The 16456-nt window shown below is 36.3% G+C and overlaps 1 protein-coding gene across 1 annotated transcript in view; it reads right to left on the bottom strand.

The window, feature by feature from the left end:
* LOC104280177 (band 4.1-like protein 2) overlaps positions 1–16255 on the bottom strand; it is a gene marked incomplete at its 5' end in the record, with an annotated part of 30012 nt that extends 13757 nt beyond the window's left edge. Inside the window, 5 exons of the mRNA XM_009877755.1 lie at positions 761–848; positions 1309–1527; positions 3011–3086; positions 11387–11429; positions 16151–16255. Coding sequence (XP_009876057.1) covers positions 761–848; positions 1309–1527; positions 3011–3086; positions 11387–11429; positions 16151–16255 — 531 coding nt within the window. The remainder of the gene's footprint in view (positions 1–760; positions 849–1308; positions 1528–3010; positions 3087–11386; positions 11430–16150) is intronic.
* Positions 16256–16456: the final 201 nt, after the last annotated feature.

Below are 16456 nucleotides of genomic sequence, written 5' to 3' on the forward strand. Positions count from 1 at the left end.
CACTTTTATTAATAAATGAATAAATATTACAGACATAGCTAATGTATATGAATAAGTTTTTTTTTCTTTCAAGTGCTTCTAACAGAACACAGGAAAAAGTCTACGGAAAATTGCCAAAACACATGCACATTGTTTCCATATGAAACAGAGTTAAACAACAACTCTCCAGTACTTAAAAGCCTTGTTTTTCTTTTTTAATTGTAAGACTTATACGCTTAAAGTGCATTAGTTTTCCTAATGATTTGAGACTGGATTACGCAAGGGAGTGGGAGAGGGTTGGTTAGTTGGTTTGTTTGTTGAGTTATTAAGTAAAAAAATCCCACTAGAAATGCCAATTTGATTCAATCTACCCAGAGGAATGGAAAAAAGACCAAAACACCCCCCCACCCAAGACCTCCCCCTATCTTTGTTTTTAACTCTCAGGTTATTACAAAAACACTTATGTGCTCTTTTAGGCTTTATTTTATGGCCCCATGTCTCCTTGGCATAAAAATATCTGATGTTTAAAATGTATTTAGCCACTCTTATGAAAAAAATACTACTTCTAAGCTAAACATACATCTATGCATTAAACAAACTTAGCTTTAAAATAAATTCTAAGGGTGTTAGAGCTGTAAACTGAGTAATCATTGTGCCCAAGAGATAGAAGGCTTATACCTAAGAATTGAGGGCATGAACTTTTTAAAACAATCTATATATACTAGTTTCTTTAATACTAAGCATGTGTATCCTAAAACAAAACCAAACCAATCCCCAATACCTTGGCATGATGCAAATCCACTCCATACATGGAGAGTCTCTTAGCATTTTCTAGGAACTGGGAATCCGCCTGTGCTGGAGTCAAGCCCCTAAAACCATTGAATAAGCCTTGAGTTTATTGACAAAAGAACTGAGAATCAAAACTGAGAGGAATCCTGGAATTAAGACACATAGAAAAATCTGTTTTTAAGGTATCAATAGCAATTTTGCCCTAAAGGAAAAACGTTTTTTTCACAGCATATTATATTTCTTTAGTAGAAATTTCTACTTTCACTCTTTCAAAATATTCTAGCTGTATGTTACTTAAACTAATTCATATGCTCAGATAAAAATATTTTATTCAAAAGTTTTCTTCTGAGATCTTAGTGAAGCTACTATTTCCAAATGGAAATTTTTAAACACACAAAATAAGAGGTTCTAGTTACATAGCAAAAGATTTCTGAAGTAACAATAAATACAGCTTAGCACCTTTACATACACTCTTCAGAGAATTGACATACATGTGAAAAAGCATGATAACTTCATTTACTCCTATTGTTTTTGACACACCTGTGTGTTTTGTGTAGCTCAGCTACTTTTTCTTCCATTTCTGGTGTTTGATTGGGCGCAAATTGGAATTCACTGATATAGTCACTGCTGTGTTTCTCAGGGTCATGATCACCCAGCTCAGCCTGCAGGGTGTATGAACCAAGGAGGGCGTGAGTCACAAACGAACACGGCAGTCGTCCAGAAGCAATATCCTGACGAAGCTGTAGGCACAAGAAATATCTGCAAGACAAAGGGGAAAAAAACCCGAAAAACCAAACAAGTGAAAACAAGAACAGAGAAAGTGTTACCAATTGCATGTTAATGAGAGGTACTGCAGAGTCGATCAAGATGTATGTAATCATATAAACATATTTTAAAATAAGTCAATAAAATAATATCTGAATATTTGTGCCGCACAGTAAATTTCACTTCCACTTTTAAGAGTCGGCATTACTTTCATAAATGCAACAAAGAGCAGGTAAAATTCTGACTTCCAATATAAATGAATGAAAATATCTATGTTGTAGTGAAAACTGACTTAGAACTCCTTCATTTCACATTGTAGCCTGCAGGTATCTAAAGTTTACAAATAAAAACCCATGCAATTCCTTTGTCATTTCCCTTTGGTTTTACAGTTCTAAATATCTCTCTTCCAGTTCATGGGCTAATCACGTTATGTAATACACAAAAGAAATCCCATTTAGTAGTGAACCTGTAATTGCCTTCCTTAAACCATGTATGCATAGAATTTAACATTTCAGGTACTGCACACAGTTTTCTACCAAGTTTAACAAGTCAACAATCCTGTCTTAACACAGATTTTTAGTAGAAAAAAAAATCAGAAGTGAAGCTTAAATTTTAAGGAATTGAGCTTTAAGCTACAGCCATAAAAATGCTTTTATAAGTTGAACATACAATTGAAAAGCCAACCAACTTGCTTAAAATTTTCAACACAGTATCTTTTAAATACACTGTGTACTACATGTCTTAGGCTATTTGTACAAATATATGAGCTACACTCTTACGTAGCTATCTTTATGCAGAAGTCTGACCCAACGCAACCTGTAGTAACATATATCCTGACGTGGCACAGTCAGCTTACTCGAAACTAGAACGAAGTGTTTAGGTTTTCCATAACTTCTGAAAATATAAGCATCAATTCCCTGCACTCTGCCCACTGGTTATATTAGTCTTGCAGTGCTACTTTTTAGGTACCTAGTATCCACTGTGTTTCATGTATTTTCTACCCAAAAACTTTGGAAGAGAATTATTTTCGGGTTACATTATGCTTTATTATTTTATTTAATGCATATGTATAAAACTATGTTTTCACCAACCTAGCCTAGATTATTGCTGAAGTACCTTGGATCCCTTGAGCTTCTCTCTTAATACGAATACTCCCACACCCTCATTTGCTATATAATGAAGTAGCAGCCCAACAATAAACCACTGACTTCTTTCAGATATGATCATTTGCATCTTACCTCCCACCTAAATCATATCCCCATTTATCATTAAATTCTTCTTCCTCAGGCTTCTTCCTGAAGTTCTCACTTTGCCTTTTCAATCTTGTTCCAAAAAGCAGTTGAAGTAAGAGCATCTATAGTGATCTACAGTAATAGCCAAACCTGTTATGGCATCCAGAAACTAAAAAAGAAATTTTACACGGCCTTCAAATTACACTAACAGTAATTTTTAAGTTCAAAATTAGGAAGTAGCATACCTGGTGATGTCTTCAGTCAACTGTGAAGGATCAGGAGGATAAAATTTCACATTAAAGGTGAATATCCAAGGTAAACCTGAACATGGGAAATGTCCAGGTGTTAACCTCAAATAAGTTGAAGCAAGCAAAGAAAGAACCTTACTGAAAAATGTTAGGCAGTCATATAAATCTTAGATCACTGAAATCTTGAACAAAGCTTTCTTCCTCTTTTTACAGTGTATTAGTAAGAAGCATAGATTGTTTTCTGACCAGGTAGCAAGTCATATGCACATACACTGAAAGATTAGCATGTTAAAAATTATTTTTAAATAATGTTTTACAGTAAGTTATATAAATGTCAGATGTTTTTAATTTGAAAACTACCATAATATATAAACACTTTTAACATATTTGCTGTTCAAAGACACTGGTGAATAGTAAGTTGTCCATGGGACAGCAGTGTGCCCTTGTGGCCAAGAGGGCCAATGGGATCCTGGGGTGCATTAAGAAAAGTGTGTCCGGCAGGGCTAGGGAGGTTCTCCTCCCCCTCTACTCTTCCCTGTGAGACCACACCTGGAATACTGTGTCCAGTTTTGGGCTCCCCAGTTCAAGAGAGACAGGGACCTACTGGAGAGAGTCCAGCACAGAGCTACAAGGGTGATTAAGGGACTTGAACATCTCTCCTCTGAAGAGAGACTGAGAGAACTGGGGCTGTTCAGCCTTGAAAAGAGAAGGCTGAGAGGGGACCTTATTAATGTATACAAATATCTGAGGGCTGGGTGTCAAGAGGAAGGGGACAATCTCTTCTCAGTGGTGCCCAGAAGAAATAATGGGTTTAAGTCAGAACATAGAAGTTCCACCTCAACATTAGGAGAAACTTCTTTACTGTGAGGGAGACAGAGCACTGGCACAGGCTGCCCAGAGAGGTTGCGGAGTCTCCTTTTCTGGAGACTTTCAAAACCCGCCTGGACACGTTCCTGTGTGGCTGCCCTAGGGGATCCTGCTCTGGCAGGGGGTTGGACTAGATGATGCTTCAAAGTCCCTTCCAACCCCTAACGTTCTGTGATTCTGTGAAAGTCTCTTGCACTGAATCTGTGTTTATTACCAAGATTGCGGGTTCAGTCCACGTTCGGTCCACAAGTGTTGCCTGATCTAGTTGAGAGGCGTCCCTGCCCATGACAGCAAGGTTGGATTGAATGATCTCTAAGGTCCCTTCCAGCCTAGGCCATTCTATGATTCTACAATTTCCAACCCCTCCAAAGCTAACAGTCTCCTCCTGTTTAAACTGTTAGTTTGAGAGACCACACCATAACTATGAACATAGGATGTCAAAATGGGGTCTGCACTGTGTACAACAGAGAGTTATTAAGTAAATTATTCATATTCATACAGAATGCATGGAAGACAAAAAATGATGGAACAGTTTGAAGGGACCTTACAGGTCAGCTAGTGCACTCCCTAAAATATTAGGCATTCCTCCTTTTAAAATATTTTTGAGAAACAACACCTTTAGCTACTATAATAGCAATGATATTTTAAGCTTAAATTCTCATGTGTTACAACTGTTAACATCACATGCATTTTTTAAGCAAAAGCACTCTTAAAACTAGATTAATAATTTGGCAAAGCATAAAATGTTGTCTTTAGTTATAGCTCTAGTTTTAGATAATTTTTTAAGACTGGAAAGCTGAAATCACTCATCAATAATTAAAATACATTCTCAGAATGTTATTCTACAGTATCGTCACCTTATGTGCAATATGTTCCTTGGAAAGTAGTAATCACTTGTCAAAATGTAGAACTTTCCTAATTCAAACAGATTTTATTAACTACAAGGTAGACAGACATATGTAATAAAAAAATCCCCAAATAGGCGTATAGGAAAAGAATTTAATATTTTGGGTTTGCATGCTGCTTGAAATCAAATACAGTTGAGCTTTATCATATCTTCCCAAACATAAAGAAAGCAACCTTACAATACAGATCTGCTAAAATGATAAAGAAAGGTAAGAAATCAAAATATGATAAGAAAAGAAATCAAAACATTATCAAAACAATTAAGTAGCCATTTTTGTCTTTCACTCCTCTTCTAATACAAATATTTTGGTGAAAGACACAGTAAAAATAATCTTTGGTAAAAAAGGTAGTAATTTTGTAAAGCTTGTTTATGATGAAGTTTGGACAGTAAACAACTTGTAAGTTCTGTCCCATGCACATAAATCATGCTTTTTAAAATATGTATTTTAACAACAACAAAAAATTAAAGTTGAAGAGGTGCTTTGTTTCAAAATTTCTAATGTTTTTCAACATTTCAAAGATTATTTCAGTTTTTCAGACATGACTATTTCAGAGCACATCAGCTTCTGCTTAAGTGTGAACCTTGTTCTCCACCTGGCTGCTAAGATAATATTTCCTTTTGAGAGCTCAGGGTTTTAGCATTTCTTAACGGTCCCAGTTATCAATTATGATAACTTTGCTTGCAAAGTAAGGCAGGACTCCTTAAATGAGAAAGCCTAATTTATTGAGTGTACATGTAGTACTGAATTGGGTAAAATACGTCTCATTGCACCATCTACTGCAATTCAGTGCAACACAGAATTAAGACAAAAATGTCCAACACCAATTAATACATACAGCATAACAGATAGAATTAAAGCTGAAACAGATTAGTCCATTTCCATCATTTATTTCTCAGGGAATTAGCATCATTTAATGAAAAGCTGCCAATACTGAGTAATCCAAACTGATGAAGAGGAGCAATTGGGCCAAAACATTTGAAGATGTTTTGTGATCAGGGAAAGTTGTCCTGTTAATAGGGCTGTGGGATGGGAACAGATGGGCAAAGGATGTGTCCTTCCACACAGGTACTAAACCAATCTTCAAGTTCTTCTGGACTGAAGCAAAATTTCTTGTTTGGCAGCTACTTTTCCTGGTCTAAAACTGCAGTTAAACTAGTCACACACGAATTCCTGCTTTGGAATTTTTTGCTTTTGTCAGTATTTTTACAGTTAGTTTTCAGAAAGCACTGTAGCCATCGAAATCTAGACACTGTTTGAACTAAACAAAAAAAAATTTCTATATTCTTTATAAAAAGCTAGAAAGAGCATAAATCCTCTGAATGTATAGACTATGTGAAAAATTTCAGATGCCTACTCACACTAATTCCGTAGTTAATCCATCAAAAAAATGTTGCAGATGACTTTGTACTAAGTAATTTCTGGGTAGCTGGTGACCTTATCTTTTGTCTGATTACTGAATGCACATTTATCCACTGAATATAGACTAGCAAGCATATTACAATGTGCACAGTCTATATCTACACTTCGCACTACAGGATACTATTTATAGCCTGCATAACCGAAGTATATAAACGTAATTGTCTTCACACAATAATGCACACTATTACTGGTGCTTTGAATTTGTACTTCATAAAAAAAAAAAACAACTGATATTTAAAACGATATTTAGCATTCTGTCCCTGCTAAGGCTCTCTGTTTAGATGTTTACTAATATGGGCTGTAGAAATGTCGAATTTTTTTTCTAGCTAGCTTGTTACCTCAAAAATGCTTCTGCGGCAACTTTAGGCACATTCTTAGAGAAAAAGAATGCAATATAGTCAACCAGCTAGCAGCATGAAATTAACATTATTCATTCCATTTAAACTGGGAAATTAGTGAGGGGTTTTTTTCAATAAATGTTTTTTCTGGCTTTTACTTAAGATTTCTCTTGCATCTCAGCTCAAATTTTTAGGGTGCTGTGTGACCATGACAAAAATATTACCCACAGGCAGATGTAGAAATACCCCATAAAATTAAGAAAATTACTTCTATATTTTTTCTTACTGTCAAGAAAATCAAAGAAATAAGGAAAATCTATATCCAGTTCACGTTTTCAAATATGCATAAAAAGCAGAGTACAGACAATACTGGTTTGACTGACGAGATTCAACTCACAAATTCAAGACCTTTCCAAACTGCAAAATCACTCCTTATAATTAGTAGACACACAGAAACACTTCTGCAGAGCAACTCTTGCCTTGGCACAGGTACCTAGTTTTCTTCACCAACTATAAGCTAGACTCTAGTGTAATTAGCTTAGTTCAAAATTAGCTACAGCTTCTACAGATACATAGTTATTTCCATGAAATAGATGGATACAAAGTGACCCTGCATAAAGTGTTCCCCCTGTTTTGATGCCTGGAGATAACCATTCATTTTGTTAGCATTAATATGTGCCAGAGCTGTGCAGTTAAAATGCAAACCCTTTCCTTAATTATTTTTAACTTCCCTTAGCACTTTAAATGCAAATTTTTGTTTCTTAAACATTTTAGAACACTGTGCTGCAAAATTCTAAATCCTCAAAGAAATTGTGTTTATGAATTTATCACCATTTGGTGTACTGTGTAATTTAAAGATATACTTGTTTAATCATATCATTATTCTATATCCTCCTCTTTCGTGAACAGCTGTTGAAGCTGTGTTGCAGAATACACCAGCACACAAGTATTTTTGCAACTTTTGCAATAAAAAGACTAACTGTGCTACAGACTGGAAACGTATTTAATTGACATAACATTACCTTTGATTTAAACTATTCTACACAGCACAGAAATCTAGTTTTCATTTGGAATAGAATGTATTATACATCCACACTAAAACTAGAATGTATCCCAAAAACAGTTTCAAAATACGTGTGAAGAGAAAGGTTTAGACCTCAGTTTCATACACTTCAATTACACAAACAATAAAAGCAAACAATGAGGCTTCCCAAAACAGATGATTTATACATTCACATCTCTAATCTTTAACCATAACTGTCTACATTTACATTGCAGACAAAAGATTGATCTTCAGTTGCAATAAACACTGGGATGAAACCAGCTTTATGTAGTTTACTTATTCAATCCTATTACACTGAGAACAGAATAATGAAAATATCTACAGTTAAAATGAGTGGAATATCCCATGTTCTATACTAACTGTATCTACATTTCATATAGATAAATTCTCAAATTAAATTTTATTGAAGTGTGAACCACCACACTCCCTGTGAACTCTGGGATTCGACTACTCCCTGTACCATCACAATATTCAAGCTGAAGTTCTCAATTTTGCAACAGCCTGAATCCACTTTAGATGCAGCAATTTTCAAGCAGATAGTGACAGAAATGCATTTACCCTACCCGTCCCTGATTGAATTAATTAAAGGTTTTAGCACATGGCAGTGGATACTCAAGTCTGTGAGATAAAAAAAAGGATTTATTTTCCTGAAGAGATCAGGCTGGCTGAAAGCAAACAAGCTTTCTGTCACCTATGTAGCCCTGAGAACAGAGCCAGTAATTTGTGGATCACAATTAACATCAGTGAGCGCGGAGATCCAAAACCAGTGCCCAGCTAAGGGCCTACAAGACCAAATGAGAGATCCCACAGAAGGCCTGAGGATGCTGACTTTGCAAGAGAGCACGCAGTGCAGAACGTGACTTGGGGGAGGCTACGAGTTTCTTATCTCTTCTTCTCCCGTCACATGGGTGGGACACTCCGCTCAGTGTGCAGCATACCGGTATTGCTTACATGTCAAGAGACGGACATTGTTATAAATATTAAGTTGCAAACTGATGTGCTGAGCTCCACTTCCCAATTTCACCTTTGCCTGCAGATCAATATATTTGTCCAGACACACTTATGTAGCATGTTAGTGCTTCAGTTTGTGCTGCACCAGAGAAAAAGCTGCTTTGTTTGGAATGTTCAAATGGTTTTAGAAATACCTTAAATTGATTATAATTGAATGTATAAATACATAAGGTTTCCATTCTCGATTCAAAGACAAATATATTTAGAACTAAGCCTGAAAAAACAAAAGCCTTATTGCTTGATGCTCATGTAGCTGGGGGGAATAATTATCTTTGTGGTACGTTCCAGTGACTGGAAACTTTAATACACTGATTATGAGGAACACAAGTGACAGTATGCTGATTACCTGCAAGTTGGTGCAAGTAAATTTCATCTTAAAATCCTTAAAATGCTGTTCTTACTTGGTTGCTTGCCTCATACACTAAGCCTATTAACTCTGAATTACTACAGACCAGAGAAAAAATTCCAGTCATGATGCCTAATTCAAGACACTGGATTCATCTCCAATAAAAAACGTACAGTCTTTATGCTGTATGAAAAATCACATCCCCTTAAAATATTTTTTGCATTACTAAAAACTGTTGTGTGGTGCATCAAAAAAAAATTCAGGTCAGTTCTTATAGAATCAGATTCATAACACTTACTTGTAGGCTATACAGCACACAGATCACTACAGAAGACAGCAACAAGAAATATCAATGTCCTCAATCTTTTGTCAAATATTAAACCCAAACAAAACAGCCTTTACCCCCATATATTTGGACAGCTAATAGGTTTTTACTGAAGACCTGCAGAGTAAGAATTACAATACCAGCAACTTTTCCTTAATTGAAAAGATGACCTCTTCTTGCATGAGTACATTCATCATATTAATGTCTAGTTTGCTTATATATTGTGTGTTAGATCAAAAAAAGTAGTTTCCAAGGAAGCTTCTGTAACTTTCATTTCTTTACTGAAAATATAAGCCACTCCTTCCTAGTAAGAAATTTCACCAACTGGGGAAAGTGTAAAGAAAGTACAATTAACACCACTATGATTTATGGAAAAAATTGAATGTTGCCTTAAAACACAAAGCTAATAATAGTAAATAAACTATTTATAAATAACACACTGCTATTCTTAGTTATAAGTGCTTCCACTGGATCACATTCCCTAAAAAATTCAAAGTCAGTTTCTAAAATTAAATCTTTGTTGTGTTGAAAGTGTAAACATAGAAATCTTAGTATTATTAACATCTCCCCACTTACATTTCCTGTCAGGCACTGTCAGAAGAAGACTTCCATCAGAAAGAAAACAACAGTAAAAAAACCCTGTATTGTACACAAATGAGTAAAGCAATGAGAAGAATTTCAGTAAGGGCAAGGGCTGTTTAGCACTTCTTAGTCGCTACATATTTTGTGACTCAGGAAGAGTATCTCCTAAATTTACTCTCAATTCACTCCCCTATCTTCTACAAAAGCTACCTAGCTACTGAAAAGTTTTGACACATTTTTATGCAAACAGAGTAAAATACATTACTCCTGTATTGAATATAGACAGTAGAAAGACTTTTCACATGGATTCAGTCTGAAAAGCATTGTAGCAAAAACTTCCAGGATATGTTCTCTATGCCATTTCCATTCTGGGAATGATGGACGTATCAAAAAAGTCAATGCTGGACTGATCAATATTGGAGAAGATACATTTTCTGTAAGATACATGTAATTATTTTATAGTTTCATATTCTTCTGGTGAGTCTTTGAACTTAGTAAGTCCTATAGCAACAACTGTGATCATCTTTGCAAAGTGGTGGGTAAGATCAACATGAGCCAATAGTGTGTGCCTGTGGCCCAGAAAGCCAACCTCATCCTAGGATATATCAAGACATGTGTGACCAGCAGGTCAAGAGAGGTGATTCTGCCCCTCTACTCTGCCCTTGTGAGACCCCACCTGGAATACTGCGTCCAGCTCTGGAACCCCCAACACAGGAAAGACATGGAGCTGTTGGAGCAAGTCCAGAGGAGGGTCACAAAGATGGTCAGAGGGCTGGAACACCTCTCCTATGAGGACAAGCTGAGAGAGTTAGGCTTGTTCAGCCTGGAAAAGAGACGGCTCTGGGAAGACTGGAAGGCTGCTGCCTTCCAGTACCTGAAGGGGGCCTACAAGAAGGCTGAGGAGGGACTAGGGCCTGTAGTGAAAGGATGAGGGGTAATGGGTGGAAGAAAAAAAGAGCGTAGGTTTAGAATAGATAGAAGGAAGAATTTTTTTACCCTGAGGGTAGCAAGGCACTGGAACAGGTTGTCGAGGGAGGTTGTGGATGCTCCAGCCCTGGAGGTGTTCAAGACCAGGCTGGATGGATCCTTGAGCAACCTGGTCTAGTGGATCTAGTGTCCCTGGCATGGCAGGGAGGATGGAACTATATGACGTTTGAGGTCCCTTCCAACACAAATCATTCTATGATTCTATGACACTCCCCATCCCATAACCCAACATAGCGCAAAGTTGAGAAACAACTACTGTTTCAGGAAGCAAAAGTCACATACAACACAGCAAATTTTGGGGGCAGGAGTAAATATGCTGATTAACTTCTACAGCACAAGGCTAAACGATTCTTTCTCTCCTTCTTGGAGAGTGGACAGAAACAGAGGCTTTGTTTTTTGTTCCGAGGAATTATCAGATATAAATTATTTTAATGCTCTAAGTATACAATTTAGTCAACATCTAGGCTACTAAGCTTTTTCTGCGAGGAAATAAAAGGAGTTTAACATCTGAATACAGAAGTACTTACTTCGAATTTGTCTCTTAATCTCCTTCAAAGAATCTAGCCAGATCTGGAAAAAGAAAAACAAAAACAAAAACCAAAACCCACAATCATTTAAAATCACTTCACGCTGAAGATGGTGAAATAATTTCATACAGTGCAGTTACAGTTTGTATTGTTCAGACAGCTGTTATATGTTAAAACAACCCAGAGAATTCTAACTTGTGATTTGCTAGCAAGTCTCCCTGCCCATGCACATAAATCAAACTGTGTAATGTCACTACCTTCATCGTTGTCCCATTGCTTTAGACTATTTATACCCTGTAATTTTAAAAAGTGTATAGTCTTACAGTGGAGGTGGTCTAGCAAACGATATTTGACAAAAGCAATTTTCTGTCATGTTCCTTTTACTGACAAGCAGACTTTCAGGAATGGCTATGTAATCTCTACTTGTCTGTGCTTTCACACTCAAGTTGAGTTACTTAAGATGATATTTCTCTTGAACTCCAGAGACTTATTATTCCCACCATTTCTATTAAGCTGTATAAATTTTAGTTGTGATAACATTCAAAGGTGCTTGGAAAAATGTAATCGAACGTCATGCTTTTTTTCTGGCCTCTCCCAAAGCAAAGTTCTGTGTGAATATGTATTATGTTGACATTGATATGCTGGCAAGGTTCAAATCTAGATATTTAGTTCTATTTTAGGTAACGCAAGTGAAGTCAGTTTTATATATTTAGATGCCTCACTATTAAATGTGTTCTCTGAATTCCAAAATATTTTTCTATAATCTGTGCAACCTATTAAACAGCTCATAGCATTTCACTTACTCTTGGTATGTGCAACAAGACATTTTTGTGACTGATCATCCAAAAATATTACTTTGGGAACTAAGACTAAGAAGTCAGTATACTCATCAGTAACTCAGACAATCCTGTTCACTAATTTTACCCATAGATGTCAAGAAAATAGATTGAGACTAGAAACATAAGCCTTTTAACTGCAGTTACTGAAAATTTACTTTATACAGTGTTTGAACCTTTATTTCCCACAGCCAGATGCACATATACAAGCATATACGTGGAAAAATCTTACATGCACATCACCTGCCTACTAGCAGGACTCGGCACATTTCAAAGATAGAGATGTGCAAAATAGGGAAGAATTAGCAACTGAGTTGCAAGGTCGAGGACAACATTTGCATTTCCACAAACCACTACACCTACTAGCAGCTTCAAATTGAGAGCGCACCTTAGTGGCAGCACAAATGTTGCTAAAGGCTTATGTTTCCCAATGTTTGTAGCCTAACTTAGCCAAGGAGCTGACAACTGGGTATAACAGGAATCACCACTCAGTCTATCGTACCAGTTGCCAAATGCAACAATTGTTTTCCAGTACCATATCCCTCAGTCTTTATTACTGGCTTTTCTGCACAAAATCAAATTTATTTCAAGGAGATAAAAAATTCTAGGCTACAGTATTATGGGTCTGTATGGATTAGGAGAACGTGGAGCTATACGTTTTTGCACTACTGCAAAACCTCAATGTAGATCACCTCTGCTGATAAAAGATGTGGTTTCTGTGACCCAAACCACAATGTTTCCTCTCGATTTCATCACAAATACAGCATGCACATATTAGACAAATACTGTTTACAAATTATGTGCATAAAATCTTTTAATAATTTTATAGACTTAATTAAAGAAAAATAATAATTGCACATTTCTTGCTTTAAGAAGCCTTTGACATCTACATTTCATAGCTACTACAATTGTTTCAGAGATGCACAGTCCATAACATTGTTACAAAGGAAAAAATTTAAAGCACTCCTTAAAAAAATCTGTATACCATTTTTTCTGCTTAAGTCAGGAAAATGCTATCTGTTGGAAGAGCCTTGATATGGAAAGGCCTTGTAAGACAACAGAAGTCTTCAAATTATTCTAGCAGGCACTCACTTCAGCTACAGTTACCGTTCTATGTTTTCAGTTTTGGCATGAATTCCATTCTGAAGTGACATACAGACACATTCTCCCAATTACAAAGATAAGCAGAAGTAGCTTAAACTCTTAAATTTTACATAAAGCATAATAAAAGTAAGTATAGAATATATAGCACGGTATAACTACAGCAGAAAACTAGGATTCCTGAGTATATGCTATTTTCAGGGCTTTTATCACTGTAGGAGAAAAGAACATACGATACAGAATATGCTACAAGATGAGAATGATTCTTTGTTTATAGAAGTTATACAGTTCATTTTCTGATTTCCCGAACCTGTAGTAAGCTTATTGGTAGACTTTGCCACCGACTTACATTACTATTCTGTCAAATAAAATTAGATGCTTATATTCCATTTATATGCATAATTACAAGGGTGGGTATTTTTTCGTCTGTGCCTTTTGTTGTGCACAAACACTACTGAAAGAAATCTACCCTGAAACAGACCTCTTAATGCAGATAAGACAAGTCTGTCTTTCAAGTGAAAGACAAAGTGTATACATGCTACTTTGCTCCAGTAAGCAGAAATCTATTTGTTTAATTTGTAAAGGGTAAGGTTAGAGATGAAACAAAGTAATCAACTGTCAAAGTACAACAAAATGTTCTCTACCAGTACAAAAGTATTTTGTACAAATCCAGAAAAGCAGCATTTCCAGCTGGTGCCCAGAACATAAGAGCAGAAGCTTTCTAATGTTTCTGCAGACAAATTACAGTGTGAATGGAGCATTCATGAACTTTTGAGGGTGCAATGCAATGAAATCACTAGCTAAACTTTAGATCTGCAAAACAACTAAAGAAATCATTAATGAGTAATTTGACCTAAATAGTTCTTACATGCGTATTAAAGCTAACAAAAATCAGTCTGATTTGAAGACATAACATCTCTCCCAGCTGCACAGAACACCCATAGAGAAAAGTTAATGGGACTCCTCCTCCAATGGTACCCGACGGTGCATCAGGGAGCAGCTCTAATTCAAGAGAGTGCCTGGCATTCAGCTTCCATACCCCACAGCTGCCGTCAAGTTCAACAGCTGGGTCATAAATGGGTGGCTGTAATGTGTGCACAAGTAGGAGAAAAACACGTTATTCAGTATTTAGTACTGACTGGCCTAGAGGTCAAAGATTTGTGGCATTTTAATCTGAAGAAGCAACAGTCGTAACAGGAGAAAAAAAAAATGCATCAGGAAGGACTCATACTGATACGAAAAAGAACTCAAGCTTACTACAGAGGTGAACAAAAAGAGAAGGCCCTAAGACTAGTAAAAGACCCAAGTCCCCAAGCTTTCTTTGGCAGTTATTGCTGAAAACAACTGATAAGCCCCTCACATTATCATCTATTAATTAAATCAAAACATAAAATGTTAGATGCTTATTTTTTCTTTTTTTTTCAAAAGAAGGAAAGAAATTGAGACACTTAAAAGTTCTAAGACAGAACATTCATTAAAAACATACCACAAATACTTACTATATTGAAAACAATTTAAACTGTTTTCATCCATGTATTAAAAAAATCCTACAGTCTTCCTGAACTCATTTTGTGTAGCTATATAATTTCACACTTACCAGCATGAAAGACAGACAGCTGGGAAAAGGGAACTTTGTCAGCACACAACCAGCAATTTTGCAGTATGAAGACACTGCAGTAGCAACCCTTCACATTAGCAGGATATGCTTATACCCTACCTGGTGTAAGAACTTCCAAACCTGCTGGTGTAACTAAAGTGGTAGCGTTGAATTAGGTAACTTGAGTGACAATAGCAATAAAAATAAGCAAGCCTATACAAAGTATCCATAAATGTACAGACTCTCCAACCCACAAAAGACTCTAAGCACTTATCCAGTTGACTAGTTCATGCCAAAGCTTATGTTTCCAAATTCTCTGAAAACCTGAGTATTCCCCCTCACCTGGTAACTGCAACTTAGAGCTGCACGAGAGGCATAGTACCGCGCACATAATGGCACTTGGGTTACAAGCTAGAGCATAGGGGTTATCCAGTCAGGAAATAGCTAAATTAAATCCCTCCTTCAGTGTTACTCGCTGGCATTAGAAATCTTAAGTTCCTCCAGTACACCATAAATTAAGGTTAATCCTCCAACAGGAAGTAGGAGGTGGGAAATGCAAATCTGTTAAGGAAGTATCGTCAAAGTATCTCCAAATAACACTAAGAACTTGTACGAAGAAGACAAAATCCAGCAACTATGTTTTTTGTCTTCACAACACATTGGATCAGATTTCCTCAGAATTTTTTAAATAAGAGTCTGCTGCTGTCCATAATTCAGGTGACAAGTGGTCTACTCCTCTTTTGAAGAGTGCTAGACTTAGTGTGCGCATATAAACAACCTAAACATCAACAGGGACCCAATTATCCAGACAATTCTCAATATATATAAATAGTTCGTTTATGAGTGTTGCTACAGTAGCACCTCCACAGTCAATGGATCTGGAGTTCAAGGACTCACTGAGGCTGAAAGGAACCTCTGGAGGTAACTGTTTGAAAGATATTAGTTAAAATTTCTTGTCTTCTCTTAGAGGGAAAGCATACTGTTTTACTACAAATACTAGCAATTACTCAATTAGGTTTCTCAAAAATACGAGTACTTTAAATATTCAACTACTCTAAATATCAAATCAATGCTTTTTTAGGCAATTTTACAGCAGGCGAGGACTTCCATTTTGCAACAGTTTACTCAAATGACTGTAATGGTATACATTGAATTCAATGTACCTCACTAAACTACTGAAGTCAGTAGCAATGCAGAAAATAGACAAGCAAAACCCTCACACAGGCTTACCTTCTGTTCTGAATTCTCATAAAACAACAGCCCAAAATAGTCCTTTTCCAGTAAACTGAGATGCTCACACACTTTGTCAAACAGCACTTGGCCTTTTGCTCTTTTCTGAAAAAAAAAAAGGACTATCAGTAAATCAGTAAAATCCTTAATTACAGGTGCCTGTTCAGTGGAATTAGTCAGAAAAATTTAAAATAACAATAAAATAAGGCTGTAGCTTTCTCATGATACACCACTGCATTTTGAAAACTACATATATCACTAACAAAATTAAAGACATTTCAATTTTCTTCAGTTCATAAAAAAAAT

The sequence above is a fragment of the Apaloderma vittatum genome, unplaced genomic scaffold, assembly GCF_000703405.1.
Source record: "Apaloderma vittatum isolate BGI_N311 unplaced genomic scaffold, ASM70340v1 scaffold17640, whole genome shotgun sequence".
In the NCBI taxonomy this organism is placed as follows: domain Eukaryota; kingdom Metazoa; phylum Chordata; class Aves; order Trogoniformes; family Trogonidae; genus Apaloderma; species Apaloderma vittatum.